The following is a 15,946-nucleotide window of genomic DNA, read 5'->3' as shown; positions in this document are numbered from 1 at the left end:
CAGTAGTGGGATGCAGCCAGGTAGGTGGCCTCTCTGGGGGTGGTACCATTGTTTCCAGCTGAATTCCACATCATCCAATCAACACTGTGTCACTCCCCCACTTCCTTCCGGTTGGTCTGATTTAGTTCTGGCTTTGGTCCAGCACCGGTCTGCTGCTGGCTGGCTTTTGTAGAAGATACTGGGATGTGCTACCCAGACTGATTCCCTCTGCTGTTGGCAGAGGCGTGAACTGACATTGGTCCCCCTCTGGGGAGTGCCCTTCTTTAAACAGAGCTTTCCCCGCAAAGTCCGGCCCTGCCTTTAAGCACAGCACACCTCTAGGATGGGTTGAGGAACAAGAGCAAGCTCAGGTCTCTTGTTCCAACCCAGGACACTCTGGGTTTGCACAGTCACTTCTAGAGACACCTGTGGCCTTTGCTGAACCTGAGCTGCCGCTGAATTTATTCTGCTTATCCCCACTCATTTTACTTCCCGTGTGCAGGGTTGATCTCCCAGGGCCTCTGATGGACTTCGTGCTTTCAGAGTCGGCTTCCTAAGGAGCCAGTCCGCACAGCCTTGATGCTGTTCCACAACAGGTCTAGAATGGTTTCTCCTAGCTCCTGTGGGTGTGTGGATTGTGGCACCAGCTCTGATAGATGGCCTTGAGAAGTGACATGAGCCCCATCAGACCTTGAAGAGCTCTTCACTTTCTTTTTTTTTTATTTTTATTTTTTCGGTTGTGGGGTGTGAACACAGGGCCTGCGGCATTTGTCCCAGAGTTCTTTTTGCTCAAGGCTAGTGTTCTACCATTTTGAACCACAGAGCTACTTCTGGAGATAAGAGTCTCATGGACTTTACTGGCTTTGAACTGCGATCCTCAGATTTCGGCCTCCTGCATAGCTAGGATTACAGGTATGGGCCACCTGCTCTTCTTACTTTTTATCACAGCAAATGTTGATGTTCTGGAGCATTCTGTGAAACCAAGTGAGGGCAATGAAACAAAACTGTAGCCAAAACTGTAGCCAACCTGCGATGGCCTATGTAATATGGGCAAAAACCAAGTGTCTGAAGCCATTATGGCTCTGGGGCTGTTTGTTACCATGGCTGAATTGAGCCTAACCTGATTGATACACCATCATCACTGCCACACCTCCCTAACTTCTTTTCCACTTCGGCCTGAGCTATGGCTCCTTTTGGCAAAGGTAAATCTATTGGTCTCACTACTGCCAGTGACGGTTCAAAACCAGCTTGTCTCCTCTTCCCAAAGGTCTGAATCAAAATTGTAGTCAGGTGGGGCAGCCGCATGCCTGTAATCTCAGCTATTTTGGAGGATCCGGAGGATTGAGGATTGAGGCCCATCTGGGCATAAAGTTAGTGAGGCTCCATCTCAAGCATTTAAGAAGCTGGGTATGGTGGCACTCACCTGTTATTCTAGCTACACAGGAAGCATAAATGGGACAAAGTCCATGACAATTTAGGCATAAATTCAAGAACCTGTTAGAAAAGCAACTAAAGCAAAAAGGGGCAGAGCTTAGGCAGCACAGCACCTGTCTAGCAAGCACGAGGCACCGAATGCAACGCTTAGTACTTTCAGAAAAAAAAAAATTAAGTATAAGACAATTCAAGTTCAGGTGTCATTCTCAATCAGAATTGCTTTCCATTTCTTTCCATTATTTTTTTTAACTCTCCTTATAATCTCCCGCAAAAGTCATGTTGTTCCACGGCTGAAATACCTGTTTGCTTCTCTTCAGTTATGTAACTCCTACGTGTCCTTCAAAGATAAGCCAGAGTCACCTCTTCCAACAGGCCTCCTTAGCTTTCCTCCACTTTCTGCATTCCTTCCTTGTAAATAAAGTTTTATTGGCACACAGCCATGCACATGCATTTACATATCTTGTAAATGACTTCCTTGTAGACACTCTGTGAGAGGTGAGCATGAAGGTTGGTGCTTTCCTAGGTATGGTTTTCTTAACTTTCTCTCTGATTTGACAATCTATTTGTTCAGAGCAGGGGAAACTTCTTTGATTTGCTAACATCGTGGCACACTAACTGGGACGTGGTGAACAGCTGAAAGATATTTTAGGCATGAATGAGTGAGCAAATGAACAAACCAGCCCAGAGCAGGAGTCATTATGCTTGCGGTACAACCAAAGGCTGAGTAAGCTGAATGCTTATCTTCATTTCCTCCTGAGTTTTTAATGAAGGAATCCTTCTATGTTTCAAGTTCTGCTTGTCTGTGACAGAATTGTGGATTTTTCTTCCTCTAACACTCTCCACTCCTCATTGCTTTTTCCCCCTTGTCTACGTTTGTGGTTGGCAAACATTTTCTAGAAAGTAATGAGCTACAAAGTTTTCAGGTTTGTGTCAAGGATTTGACTCTAAATAGCTGAGTCACAATGTTGCACCTTTCTGAAATGGCAGCATGAAGGTTGCCAGAGATATCTAAACACATGTATGTGACTGTGTGCCAATAAAACTTTATTTACAAAAGCTGGCGGCAGGGTAGATCTCAATGGAGAGTCATACCAAGCAAAGTGGATATGCTTTAAAATAGGCACAGGTCACTGAATGCTGAATGGAGAATTGTCTACAGGGACATGGCCTCTGTCATCCAAGCTGGTGAGGTACAAAGGTCACATGAGACAGGAAGGTCACGTATTAACAGTCTGTAAATCCTCATAGAATGATTTCCTCCTCACAGCCAAGTGGAGATGTTTGAGTATTCCTAAAGTAAGGCATGAATTAATTAAAAGATGATATGGGTCTACTGAGGTGAAGACAATCCCCACATATCCAGTGCCCAATGGCTACTGCCCACTCATAGCTGTGGGATGTCACACCTCTGTCAACCAGCATCTACCCAGGTGAAAAACGGGAATTTATTTTCCAGACAGCTAGCTAGTCTCATTTATAAAAACAGCCCTGTGCCGGTGGCTCATGGCTGTAATCCTAGCTACCCAGGAAGCAGAGATCTGAGGATGGTGATTTGCAGCCAGCTGGGCCAGGAAATTCCATCAGACACTTATTTCCAATTAACAACCAGAAAACTGGAAATGGCACTGTGGCTTGAAGTAGTAGAGCACTAGCTGTGAGCGAAAGAGCTTAGGGACAGAGTCCAGGCCCCAAGTTCAAGCCCCAGCACAGACCAAAACAAACAAACAATAATGATACTCTTAGGTACCATTACCACACACCTCCTCTGAGCTCACTGTTGAGGACTTTCCATAACCAAGAACTAATGTTTACTGAGCACTTATTTGCTTTGTGCTCACAAGGTGTCAAGTGTTGCCTGTATTGTCTCATGAATCCCTCCCTCTATCCCATGATGCAGCTGTTACTGCTTTCCTCCCCTATGCAGAAGAAAATCGAGGAGCAGAGAAGGGTAGTGGCTTGCTCAAGGTCAAGTCCTTTGGGGCGGAGCCTTCAGACTCCTCTACCTGAGACCTGCAATGTGTGCCTACCCTTGGTGCCAGCTGCCCCGGGGGAGCTGACCCAGACTCTTTGGGTCCCTTAAGCATTCCGGATTCTGTTCAAGTTGCCTCCCGCTGGAAGCAATGCCTCTATTCAGGGTTTACAAGTAATTCTACCTCTCAGACACTGGGGGAAAGAAAACCCAACCCCAGGTAACAAACTGAGTGCTTTATTAGAACTTAATAAAAACCCCTCAAATATTGATCTTTTGGCAACATCATTTCCCCATCATTTTCTGCCTCCTTTGTGTATTAAACCCAATGAATTGCTGTAATGCAGCCCACCCAGAAAAGATATAACACAGGATAGGCACATGGTGGACAAATCAGCGTTTAGGATTCAGCCTCACTTACAAATGGGTTTCTCATGTCAGCTACGGGGACTGAATTCGTTACTTATAAATTAAGTCTTTGTCAAAGGCAACCCCATACAGCATTTGCCTGCTTTTGATTTAGTTTGCTACAGAAAATACCTTATAGCAAGTACCTTAATTATGCGTGGTTTGTTGGCACTTGAAATCACTTGCTGTTCCAATATCTAGGAGGGGGAGGAAGTGTTCAATTCCAAAGAAATGAGGCCTTCCCAGCTTTGCTAGCCAGGCCGCCAACACGCCAAACACCTTGTGAATAGGCAGGAGATCTTGTTTCACTTACTGTATATGAACAAACAAAACACCCCCAAGGGCCTGCCGGGGATTGAGTGTAATCAATATCTCCTGCCTGGCCTTGGTTTCTCTCCAGAGTGATGGAGCTGTGGTTTTCCTTACAACCAAGACTATTCTGAATCAAGAAAAATGACACCTTTGAAAATTTATCAAGATGATAAAAGACTGGACTCATTAAAATATGTAACTGTCTCATGTGTGCTTCCAGATCATCATATGTGCTGGACAGTGGACTGTTCCCTCTGATAGTTGGTTCTCTACCACTTGTGCCACAGCTCTACTTCTAGCTGTTTGGGGGTTAAGTGGACATGAGAGTCTCAGAGACTTTCCTGATCTGGCTGGCTTTGAACTCTCAGATCTCAGACCCTCAGACTCACATCTCAGTGCCCTGAAAAGAAAGGATTCCAGGCATGAGCCACTGCCTGGCTTAGCTGCCTTTTATACCTAGCCTTCTTGCCCTTCCTCCTCAACCAAGGAGGAAGTTGTGGAGGTTTGCTCTCTCTCCCCCCAAATCAATTTTCACTCCTTTCAGATCTTATCTTTTCCACAGAGAATAATTACAATGCAATGCATAGACCCTAAAATGGAATTTTAATTATTCACTGAAAGTATATCTAGGAAGTTTTTTTCATGGTTGGTAAACATGAATTCTTTTTCTTTCTACATAGATAATATATAGAGCTATTGTATATATGAGAGATGACACCAGGCAAGGGTATAGCCAACAAATAAGAATAGGGCTGAGGGGCTGGGAAGGTGGCTCAGTGGTAGAGCGCTTGCCTTGCACACCTGAGCCCTGGGTTCAATTCCTTAGCACCACATAAGCAAAAAGAAAAAAGCCGGAAAAGGCGCTGTGGCTCAAGTGGTAGAGCGCTAGCCTTGAGCTGAAGAGCTGAGGGACAGCGCCCAGAGAGCTGAGTTCAGGCTCCACGACCGGACCTCCCCAAAAAACACAAAAGAATAGGGCTGAAAGAATGATAGGACATAAACATGCCCTGATCAAACCATACTTAAAATCCATCTACTGCTACACTTGTACATTGTGTCAAAGGTCACATTTATTTTTTTATTCTGTAGGTTACTTTTGAGTTACATTCCCTGTCCCAATTAAAAACCATCCTAGATGACCAAATTGATAAAACATTAATTGAATATTTTCTAAGATCCAAGTTGTGTGCTAATTATTTTACGTGCCAATTAATCCTCATAACCTCTGTGATTACTATGATTATATTCCCCACTTTATAAATGATGAAAGAGAAGCATAGTAAAAGATTAATTTCCCCACGGTCATACAGAGGAAAATGTTGGATTCACTCACTTGTTCATAAATCACATTCATTTACTGTCTTTTTACTTTTTTTTTTTTTTTGGTCGGTCGTGGGGCTTGAACTCTGGGCCTGGGCGCTGTCCCTCAGCTCTTCAGCTCAAGGCAAGCGCTCTACCACTTGAGCTACAGCGCCACTTCCGGTTTTCTGGTAGTTTATTGGAGATAGGAGTCTCACAGTCTCTCCTGCCCGGGCTGGCTTTGAACCGCGATCCTCAGATTTCAGCCTCCTGAGTAGCTAGGATTACAGGCGTGAGCCACCAGCGCCCGGCTGTCTTTTTACTTTTATATAACTGAAGCTACTACTCCCTTACTCAGTACTTAAAAGTATGAGTTTTTTAAATGATTTTTGGGGGCTGGGGATGTATGTAGCTCTGTGGTTATGTCATGGCCCAGACCATGCAAGACCCTGCATCCCATCCCCAGCACACAAACAAAAAAGTCAAAGTAAACTAAAAAAATCCCATTTTTTTGCAAATATGTTATACAATTGAGATTATCGTTGTTCTTCTATAGCTGATTTTTTTTAAAGATTTCTCCAATTTTTTGAGATCCCTTTTCTTCTCTTTATGACTCAGTGCCCAAACGAGGCATAATGTTCGATGTTCATTCTGATGGCAGTGAGAGGGAATGACTCAGTTACCATCCATTTGACAGAAGAGAATAGGTATCTGGTAGTTGATGCCTTCAATTTATTGCGGTGTTTAAAACAATTAGTCATCAATCTTATGATGGACTCACAGAACCTCCCTCAGTTTTCGAGAACCTTCATCTCTGAATTGGCCACTAACAACATTAGAGATAAGCCACAAATCCCCTGAACCTTTGCTGGGGGTGGGGTGAAGCCCACAACTGGTCTGGTTGGCTATGATATTTGTGTTCTCTTCTCCTTTTGAAAGTTTCTCCAATGTTAAGAAGGAAAAGCAAAATTATACATCATACTTTTCCCCTATAAACCAAACTAAGAGGCGACTAATCAACAGAGAAAGACTTGAAAGGCTAACACATCTCTGGGTCCTAAAAACCAGAGAAGCTGTGTCTTGTAGCCAGATGGGATGCGTCCACACTGCCCTAATACTCTCCCCTCCCCCACGTGCGCGCTGCTGCTCACAATGTGGCTTTTAGATTCCATTTCAAAAATGCACGATATGGCAGATGTGTTATATAAAGCAGGAACTGTCTAAAAGCAGAAGTTAAAATGTTATAGTTTAACAAGGGTGACAAGAGGACACGAATACTTTAGACTTCTGATAGTCCAACCTTAGGTGCTGGAGACTTCTCATTTTGCTTGATTGATGAAACAAAACAAAACAAAAAACAACCAAGTGTGTATGTGATTAATGTGGGTCACAATATAATGACATATACATTCTACCATGTCAGGAATGAGCTTAGGGTGTAGGGGAACCTAGGAACTTCCAACAAAGCTATTCTGTATCACAAGAAAGACAGTAATAGAGTATTTTCATGAACCCAAGTATAATTTTCCTAGTTTAACAGTGCAATTAAAAACCTCGCAAAGATATTAAACCAAAGCACAATATTGTGTGTGTGTGTGTGTGTGTGTGTGTGTGTGTGTGTGTGTTGGGGTTGAACTCAGGGCCTGGGCATTATCTCTCAACTTTGTCCACTCAAGCCTAGCACACTACCACTTGAGCCATAACTTGATGTCTGGCTTTTATTTATTTTTTATTTTTATTTTTTGGTGGTGGTTAATGGGAGATAAGAGTCTCACAGGCTTTCCTGCCTGAGCTGGCTTCAAACCTTGATCCTCAGATCTCAGCCACCTGAGTAGCTAGGGTTACAGGCGTGAGCCACCAGCACCCTGCTAGCATAGTACTTTTAAATCGATAAAGTTCTGTATAAGAAAACACCCAGGCAAGCTGCAGCCCCAGAGGGGGCTCGGGGTCACCTAGCTGAGGGAAGTGGCCGCACTGTTTGGCCTGCAGTGTGGGACCCAGCAGAGAAAGGTTGTGCTGTGCTTACGAGAGTAAATGGAAAGGTAAGCACTCAGGTGCACAGCCAAGCCACTCTTCCCTTCCCATCAGCCTCCTAGGAAGTGTTCACCTTTTGCTTTCCTTCCTCCCAAGCCCCAGCTGACACCTAATCAGATGTTCCTGGCTCTACCTTTGCAAGTTGGGGGCTTACCTGATGGAAAACTGAAATAACCCGAAAAGGAAGAGTGCGCCTCCAGTGCGCTCTGCTCTGACAGCCGGCGGGGGTGAACCCTTTCCCCTCCCAAGTGCCACCCCCACGGCGCTGAGGCGCGAAAGGAAGCAGCCCATCTCCCAGGGCCAAAGGCACTTTCTGCAGCAGGTCCTCTACCCCGCAGCTCCAGGCGCCCCCCCGGACCCCATCCTCACTGGGAAGGGGAGGTCTGCGAGAGCTGGGTGCCCCCTCAGCACCCCATCCTCACTGGGAAGGGGAGATCTGCGCGGGCTGGGGGGAGGGGGTGACTAGGAACCCCCCAGCCTCCCCCCCCATCCCGTCCCTAGGCCCAGCTGCAGGCGTTTTGCCCCACCAGCCCCGGGCGCTGCGGAGCCCGGCAGCCCCCTCCCCTCCCCCAGAGCGCAGACACCTGCTCGGAGTTGCAGTGGCGATGGGGGAGGGGAGCGAGCCGTGCAATCCTACAGGTGGAGCCGGCTTCCCACGAATCCCGCCGGGGCCGGGGGAGGGCTGGGGCCGCGCCCCGCTCACCTGGTACACGTCCCGCAGCCCGCACCACGTCCGCAGCACCTGGTGGCACGCCCGCAGCCTCTCCGTGTACCATCTCCGCAGCGTGGACACGGTCAAGTTCCACACGAAGCGGCTGCCGCTGAACACCAGGTCCTCCACGCCGCACATGAACACCGAGGCCATGCCGCCTCCTTCCCTCCCAGCCTGGGGTGGGGTGTGCGTGTGTGCGCGCGTGTGTGTGGGTCTCCCCCCTCAGGCGATCACAGCTGCAGCCACGATCTCCCGGGGCAACCCCACCACCCGCGATCCTCTCCCCGACCCTGGACAACGCCGCCGCCGCCGCCGGCTGCTGCCTCGGAACTCGGCTTTCAGCGTGCGCGCTGGCCGGGCGCGGGCGGCATGGCCCGGGATTGGGCGGCCGCCAGCCAACCGCCGCGCCTGGCACCGGAGCCCGGGTCCACCCCGCCCGCCCGGGGTCCAGCAAGCCCAGGACGGCACGGACTCCGCCCCCTCCCACCCCCAGAGATCCGCGCTCCACGGAGAGGGGAGGGAGGACGCGAGGGGGGGAGCGGGGGGACCAAGCAACTCCTTGCAGGCAGAAGACAGGAGCTGCATTTCAGTGCACTTGGCTTGCACGTCCCGCATGCGTGCACACGCGCGCGCGCACACACACACACACACACTCCTTAGCCGCTTAGGCAGCCCCTAATTTTACCCTGCAGTCTTTGCTTGCCATCTTGCTCGGGCCACATTGGTATAAAACATCTCTGGGGGATGCCACAGATGCAAAAGGAGAAGAAGGAGAAGGAGAAAAAAATCCTCGGAAACATCCCTTAGGACGTCCCTCCCCCGGGGAGCGGCGGTGCACGTTGTTTCCTTGGTTCTGCTAAAGACACCGCCAGGCTCAAAGCAACAGTGCGCAGCGCCGCCGAACCTGCCTGCCGACTCCTAACTTAAGGGTCTGCTGAGGATGTCCCGAGAAGACCCGGCCCTTCCCTCCTCCACCGCTGCTACAAATCAGGAGCAGACAGCTCCAAGGTGCTCATTAGAGACTCTGGTTCGTGACTGAAACTTCCAGCTTCTAGATATGCCTGGCTTCCATCAGCTGTCCGGACAGAAACACATGGGCAGGTAGCTCCCTGTCCTTGAAAACCCTAAGTGTAGCTCCTCAGAAGGCTGAGATCTGAGGATCTTGGTTCAAAGCCAGTCCAGGCAGCAAAGTCCAGGAGACTCTTAATCTCCAATGAACTAGCAAATACAGCTGCAAGTTGGGGTGTGGCTCGAGTGGTAGAGTGCCAGACTTTATTGAAAAAGCTCAGGGATGGCACCCCAGACCCTGAGTCCAAGCCCCAGTATCAGTACCCCTCCCCCAAACACAACACATCAACAAAACACAATACCACCACCAACAACGGGGGCAGGGGGGATTGGGCTGGGGGCTGGGGGAGGGCAAGGAGCTATTCCAAGTAACTCAGGGGTGTTTCAAGTCCCGCCTCAGGCATTGATGTTGTCTAAGGCATTTGGAAAGGAGCCTGGAGTCTCCCCCCCTCCACTTTCCTTCTTAGCATTTTTCAGTCCTGTGCAATCCAATGCCATTTCTCATAGGAAAAGCATAGCAGGGATTTCAGGATAGAGCTTCTCCCGAATCCATCTCTAGAAAATGGTCTGGATTTTATGATTGGTTTCACACCTGAATCCATTTCTAGAACAATGGTGGGGATTTGACTGTTGGCTTCGCACCATGTTGTTATCTTTGCTATTAGTAGCAGACAGGAAAAGTACCAAAGCCTTTCTCTTTCCAAGTAGCTTGAGAGACTGCAGGACGGAAGAGCAACAAGTAAATCAGGTTTATTTCAGGTTTCAAATGTGCCTTTAGAATATGAATTCAGGGGAAACATCATGATTCAAAGGGTGAAGGACACACAATCTGTTCTCAAAGTGCCTGTTGTTTTTTAACGGGATGGTAATCGGAATACCTAAATGACGTTTCTTTTACAACTAAAAAAAAAAAAAAAAGATTGTTGCCAAGAATAGGTGGCACCAAAAAAAATTTCCTTAAGAGTTCTTGCTGGATTAGTTTTCCAGACACAAGTTTTGTCAATGTTTCTTCTCAGTAAATCTACTCTGCATGCACCTTTAGTATTAGCATTTGGATGGTATTTTCCAAGATAGAGTTATGGCATTTACACAGAATCTAAATACACAAAGTTTTACTGCATCAAAGGAAAATGTATCAAGGATGGTTTGAAAAAGAAATGCCATCATGTTGATGGAAAATTACTGAATTAAAAAAAAATGGCTGTTAGGAAGAACAAACCATGGTGGTACATAGATGGTTTTTAATGATAGCAGTCCCGGAAGTGTCAGGCAGCCAAGGGAATACCAGAATAACACCTCCAACAGGCCAATTACTGGTGTCTCCTGGTGCCATCCTCTGAGCAGAGATGCTCAAGAAACACCTTGGCAGGTACCGAAGGTGTTTGGTTGTGAGTGGTCAGTTCTAACCTCGGTCATCCACAGGACAATTCCAGAGCCAGTGCTTGCAGTGCTCCATAGAAAATGCCATGTAGCGTAATGGGCTTTGGAGAACGTGGGTCCCGGGCCAGCAGATCAGCAGCTCTTGGGAACTAGAGCATCAAACGCTCAGGATACTCCAGAATCAGAAATGGTGAAGCTGGGGCAGAGGTCAGCAAGCTGAGTGTTCAGGGGACTTGGGAGGATTCCAACTTGCTCCCAAACTGGAGAGCCCGGGAGGTAGGAGATGGAGGCAAGAAGGTCAATCTCCCCAGAGAGACACACATGATTTCAAGTCTTTGCTCCTCAGGACCCATGGGCCCTCAAATACTATTTGGGGGTGGTGCAATTTAGGGGATTGATGAAATTTTTTAGGCAGGTACTCTATCACTTGAGTCATGTGTCTAGTCCTTTGGCTTTTAGTTTGTTTTTCAGGTAAGGTCTCAAGTTTTTTGCTTGGACCAGCCGTCTCTCAAACAGTAGGGATTACAGACATGCCTTATCACTCCCAAATCCTTGAATACAATTTTTAAATCAGTGAAGTCTCAGTGACAATAATGACAAAATCTCAGGGACACTATTAAAACCTTCTACATAGGGCCAGAAGAAGATTCGATGAGAGCCTCCCAAGAGATGTTGAACATGGCTATTCACAAAGCCAATCTCTATAACTACCAACATCGGAAACCGTTTCTACTTCTTGAAGTCAGATTAAAAAGCGTAAGTAAAACATTAAAAGAAATTCTACATGTTATGCAGACCTGTTTTTTCCTGTCCCTTTCTGTTTGATGGGGATACAAAAAATTGGGGGAATGTTAGCTGTTTTCTTTCAAGTTCCCGTAAGGCTTTTAGGTGCTCGGTCTCCCACCCTGGATTCAAGCTTTCCTGAGCACTCAGAAAAACATGCAAGACAGTTCACCTCACATCTCCAACAACCTGCACATGGATGGCTCTTATCCAAACGGCTCTCCTCTCTGGCAGAAGCAGAGGTCTGGGGTTCGAGGATGAAGGGTGAGAGGGCAGCCAACACTCCAGGAACTGATAGTGTGTGGCGGGTTCACGCAGATGAACAGCGTGGAGAAACCAGCATCCTAAGTGTGCATCCCCCTTATAATGGAGGAGACATAGAGATAAAACAGATCTCCCTGCCCCCCCTTGAAGCACATGCAAAAGTTTCTTTGCAAAGAAAGCTATGTGAAGTCAACTGCGCATTGCAAAATTGCCAGCCCTTTTATTTTGAAGAAGAGGATTTTCCTTTTTGCCAGCCTAAGCAGCCTGCAATATACTGTAATTTCCTGCAGCTCTCTCTCTCTCTCTCTCTCTCTCTCTCTCTCTGGAGACTTAAGAGAAGCTTCAGGTGGCAGCATTACTCATACACCTGGGAGCTACACCCTGGATGTCAAAGAGAAATGCTCATTCTCTCGGAGGCTCCTGCTGGTTCTCCTTTAGGGTCAGCAGGACAGAGGGCGCCACATCAGGAAGGCAGTGCATGGGTAACATGCAGCTTCCCATGCTTCCCTTTGCCTTTGTGGTAGTGGTGCATGCCTGCAATCTCAGCACTCAGGAGACTGAGGCCAGAGGATCATGCATTCAAGGCTAGCTTAGGCTATATGGTAGGACCTTGACAAAACAAAACAAACAACTGATTCCCTCGAATCTCTATGGATATTTTTCACCTGTACTGTTAACACACTTTGAAAGCTAGCGAGGCTAAATTCTGATGGGCCACAAGCATCTGGCACAGGTGCTTCATTTCCAGGCAGTAGAAACTGAGGTTTTCCTGAATGGTTCCCAAGCAGAAGTATTTCCTGACCCTCAGCCTCTGGCACTTGGCAATGCAGGAGACATGTTTTGGCTATCATGGTCCCTCATAGGTAGAGGTGGGTGTGGGATATTTCTAAATATGGGCAGCACGCAGGACAGTCCCACAGCAAAGGACCCATCTCTCCCAAGTGTTGCTGGGACTGTAAAGCTCTGGTTTAGTCCGGCACTGGTGGCTCACGCCTGTAATCCTAACTACTCAGGAGAGTGAGATCTAAGGATCGTGGTTCAAAGCCAGCCTGGGCAAGAAAGTCCATGAGACTCTTATTTCCAATTAAGCACTAGAAAACTGGAAGTGGCGCTGTGGCTCAAGTGGTAGAGCGCTAGCCTTGAGCTGAAATGCTGAGGGACAGAGCCCAGGTCCAGAGTTCAAGACCCACTACCGACCAAAAATCAAGCTCCAGTTTAGTTAATCTGGCCACCTCCCTCCTTCCCCCATGCTGACCTCCATTGTGAGAAACACCACCCAAAGGCACGCTGGAGAAGGATGGAACATTACATGGTTTTCACACCCTCACAAGGGATGGGAAACATGAAGGGTTTTCACACTCACTTGCTTTTTTTCCCCACCTAGGTGCATATGATTATTGTATGGTAGTTATAGTTTCACGTTTACTTTTAGCTTTATCATGTCATTTCAAGTAGAGGCTCCTTAGTAGGGCCAAAGCCTTTTTTATTTTTATTTTCTTTTGTTTTTGAAAAGGGCCTCACTATGCAGGCTCAGGCCACTGCTTCCTGCCACTGCCAGCCCAAGGGCTGGCATGCTAGGTATGAATCGCTATGTTTCATATGTTTGAAAAACACAAATTCCTTCTATTCTGGCCTATGATAGAGCGCTAATATCTCCTGCAGCCATGCACGGCTGCAAAAGTTCCTTGTGAGGTTTTATCTTTCTTGCTGTTTTTAATGTACGTATAATGTACTATGTGATTTTTTTTGCTTCTTTTGCATGTTCTTCCCCCATGGTATAACCCCTGTATTCACTGTATTTGATTCCGGTGCCCTGAATCTTGTATGTACATTTTTCTAATTTGGGGAGGGGAAGGGAAATAACAAAATGCTTAAATAAGGATACAGGTCGACCATTGTAACAATGAGATGTACAAGATACTACATTAAAAACGAACTTTACAACTTTTCGGGTGGGAGGGGGGAGTTGGGGAGGTGGGAAGGAAAGGGATGGTAGGGGAAAAACAAAGAAGGGGGTAGCGAAGTTCAATAGGAAAAGGACTCATTAACTTACTCATGTAACTGTATCCCCTCTGCACAGTATCTTTACAATAAAATAAATATTAAAAAATAAACTTAAAAAAATGTTCCTCATGAGGCACATGACAGAACATAGCCAGACATGACAGGCCACTTTCCCCAACCTCACTTCCCTCTCCTAAACAACAAGCACAATGCAGAATCCCAAAACATCACAGAGATGGGGTTGCCTAGCATTGATCAAAAAGGTTACAAGTCAAGATACAGCAAAGATTCTTATACATCCATGTTCATTGCTGCCCTATTCACCATAGTCAAATCATGGAAAGAGCCCAGATACCCCTCAATGGATGACTGAATCAAGAAAATGTAATGTGATGTGTGTGTGTGTGTGTGTGTGTATACACATACATATACATGGAATTTTACTCATCCATAAGGAAGAATGATATTATGCCATTTGTGGGGAAATGGATAGACCCAGAAGAAATTTATATTAAATCAGGCTTAGGGGGACAAAGGATACAATTTTTCTCTCATATGTGGAAGTTAGATCTAAGCTATAAATATATATGTAGACACATGCAGGGTCGTATGCATATATATATATATATACATATATATGTAAACATTAACTAATGTACAGTCTATTCAGGGGAGAATTCCAATGGCATAACTCCTTTGAACAACTAACTTTCAGTTTAACAAAACAAATACCAGGAGGCTGGAACTTGTGATATCAGAGGAGTGAGGTCAAGGGGAAAAGGGTACATGAATGGAGATAGGGAAGGGCAGGCAAATGTAGTGATTACAGCCAATTGCATATGTGAAAATGGAATCAGGTAACTTGAGGGGGTGGAGTGGGGAGGGGGAATGATGGAAGGGGTGACATTGATCAAGATGCATTGTCCTCACAACCCGAGTTGAGTTGAAACCCTTTTATACAACTACTTAAGGACAGTAAGTTAAAAAGAAAGAAAGAGAGACAGGGTCCCATTGGACCGTATCACATGCAGTAGGCGGGTGTTCCATGACCTGTGCTCTGTCCACTAAATGCCTGGCTGCCCAGTCACCATGCCAAAGGCAACAAGAAGACCCTCCCACACATTCCTAAGTGCTGCCAGGTGGGGGCAGCCAGCCCTATTCAGAAACCAGTCAGCGGTGGAAGTCGGGAGAGGGTCTTATTCACGCTGTGTGTGGCTGGCACCTAGCAGGCAATCAATAACTGCTGATTGAGTCGAACAATGAATGGCTATGTGTCAGTGGCGAATACAGAGAGTAGTCATCCATTGCTGAGCACACAGGCTCGTTCATTCAAGATGAGGCTCTGTGTTGCAGGGTGCATCGGGCAGGGGGTGAAGCGCACAGGGAGGGGGGGCAGCACACTGTGACAACACTGAGCTGATCTCCATCTAAGTGGGGAGGTCACATGCGGGGAGTGTCACGGGGTTATGATAGAGTCACGTGATGGAGAAGAGCCTCAAGGAATGCTCACTCCCTAGGATGTGACAGGGTAAGCTGAGACTTGAGGGCTGGATATGGGGGGGTGGTGACAGAAGAAGGGGAGACTTGAGAGCAGTCAAAGACACAGGGAGCCAGAAGGACTAAGGTCCTGTGGCAGGAAAGATCCTATGTATGAGGAAATTGGGGTAAAAGGGAACAGGGGGCATCAGAGGGCAGAGACCAGGGAAACCCAGCAGGAAGGAGAGGGTGGAATGCTAGTGCTGCAAAGAACAGGCTTGTGGTGGGTCAAGGAAATGTTCCCAGACCCCAGTCCACCTGCTTCCAGCATGGGTGATTCCACCATGGGAACTCAACCTGCAGGATGGAGGAATACACTGGTGGGCAAAGGTGTCATCAATAATGCTGGCATCTCCTGGGCCTCTGGGATGGTGGGCCTTCTGCAGGGGCTGCTGCTCAATCAGGGGGGTTCGGGTTCTTCTTGGCAGGTGGGAAGTTCTGTTTGAACCCCCTGCTGCCAGCAGCTGGGTGGGCTTGCTCTCCCCTCTCCTTTATAGACCACCCCTCAGGCCTGGCCACAAGCAGGCTAGAGGAAGGACGCAGGGAGGAGCAGCCCCTGAAGCGACGCAGGGAGGAGCAGCCCCTGAAGCGGAGGAAAGCAGTCACCAGCCCTGCAAGCTGATGCTAGCAGTCGATGGTTCACTTCTGCAGCCATCCTCAGGCTGATGCAACTTTTGGGCATCACAAAGGGTTCAAAACAGCACGAGCTAAAGAATATCAGGCATGAAGGCAGCTACTCGGCTTCCAATCTTTGGTAAACTCAT

The 15,946-nt window shown here is 47.3% G+C and overlaps 1 protein-coding gene across 1 annotated transcript in view; it reads right to left on the bottom strand.

Moving 5' to 3' along the window:
- Frmd4b (FERM domain containing 4B) overlaps window positions 1–8,457 on the bottom strand; it is a 158,515-nt gene extending 150,058 nt beyond the window's left edge. The window contains exon 1 of the mRNA XM_013010360.1: window positions 8,139–8,457. Coding sequence (XP_012865814.1) covers window positions 8,139–8,300 — 162 coding nt within the window. The 5' untranslated portion in view covers window positions 8,301–8,457. The remainder of the gene's footprint in view (window positions 1–8,138) is intronic.
- Window positions 8,458–15,946: the final 7,489 nt, after the last annotated feature.

This window comes from Dipodomys ordii, unplaced genomic scaffold (genome assembly GCF_000151885.1).
Source record: "Dipodomys ordii isolate 6190 unplaced genomic scaffold, Dord_2.0 Scaffold12, whole genome shotgun sequence".
In the NCBI taxonomy this organism is placed as follows: Eukaryota; Metazoa; Chordata; class Mammalia; order Rodentia; family Heteromyidae; genus Dipodomys; species Dipodomys ordii.
The sequence above is the reverse complement of the archived record's forward strand: the minus strand, read 5'-3'. Positions and strand labels throughout refer to the sequence as shown.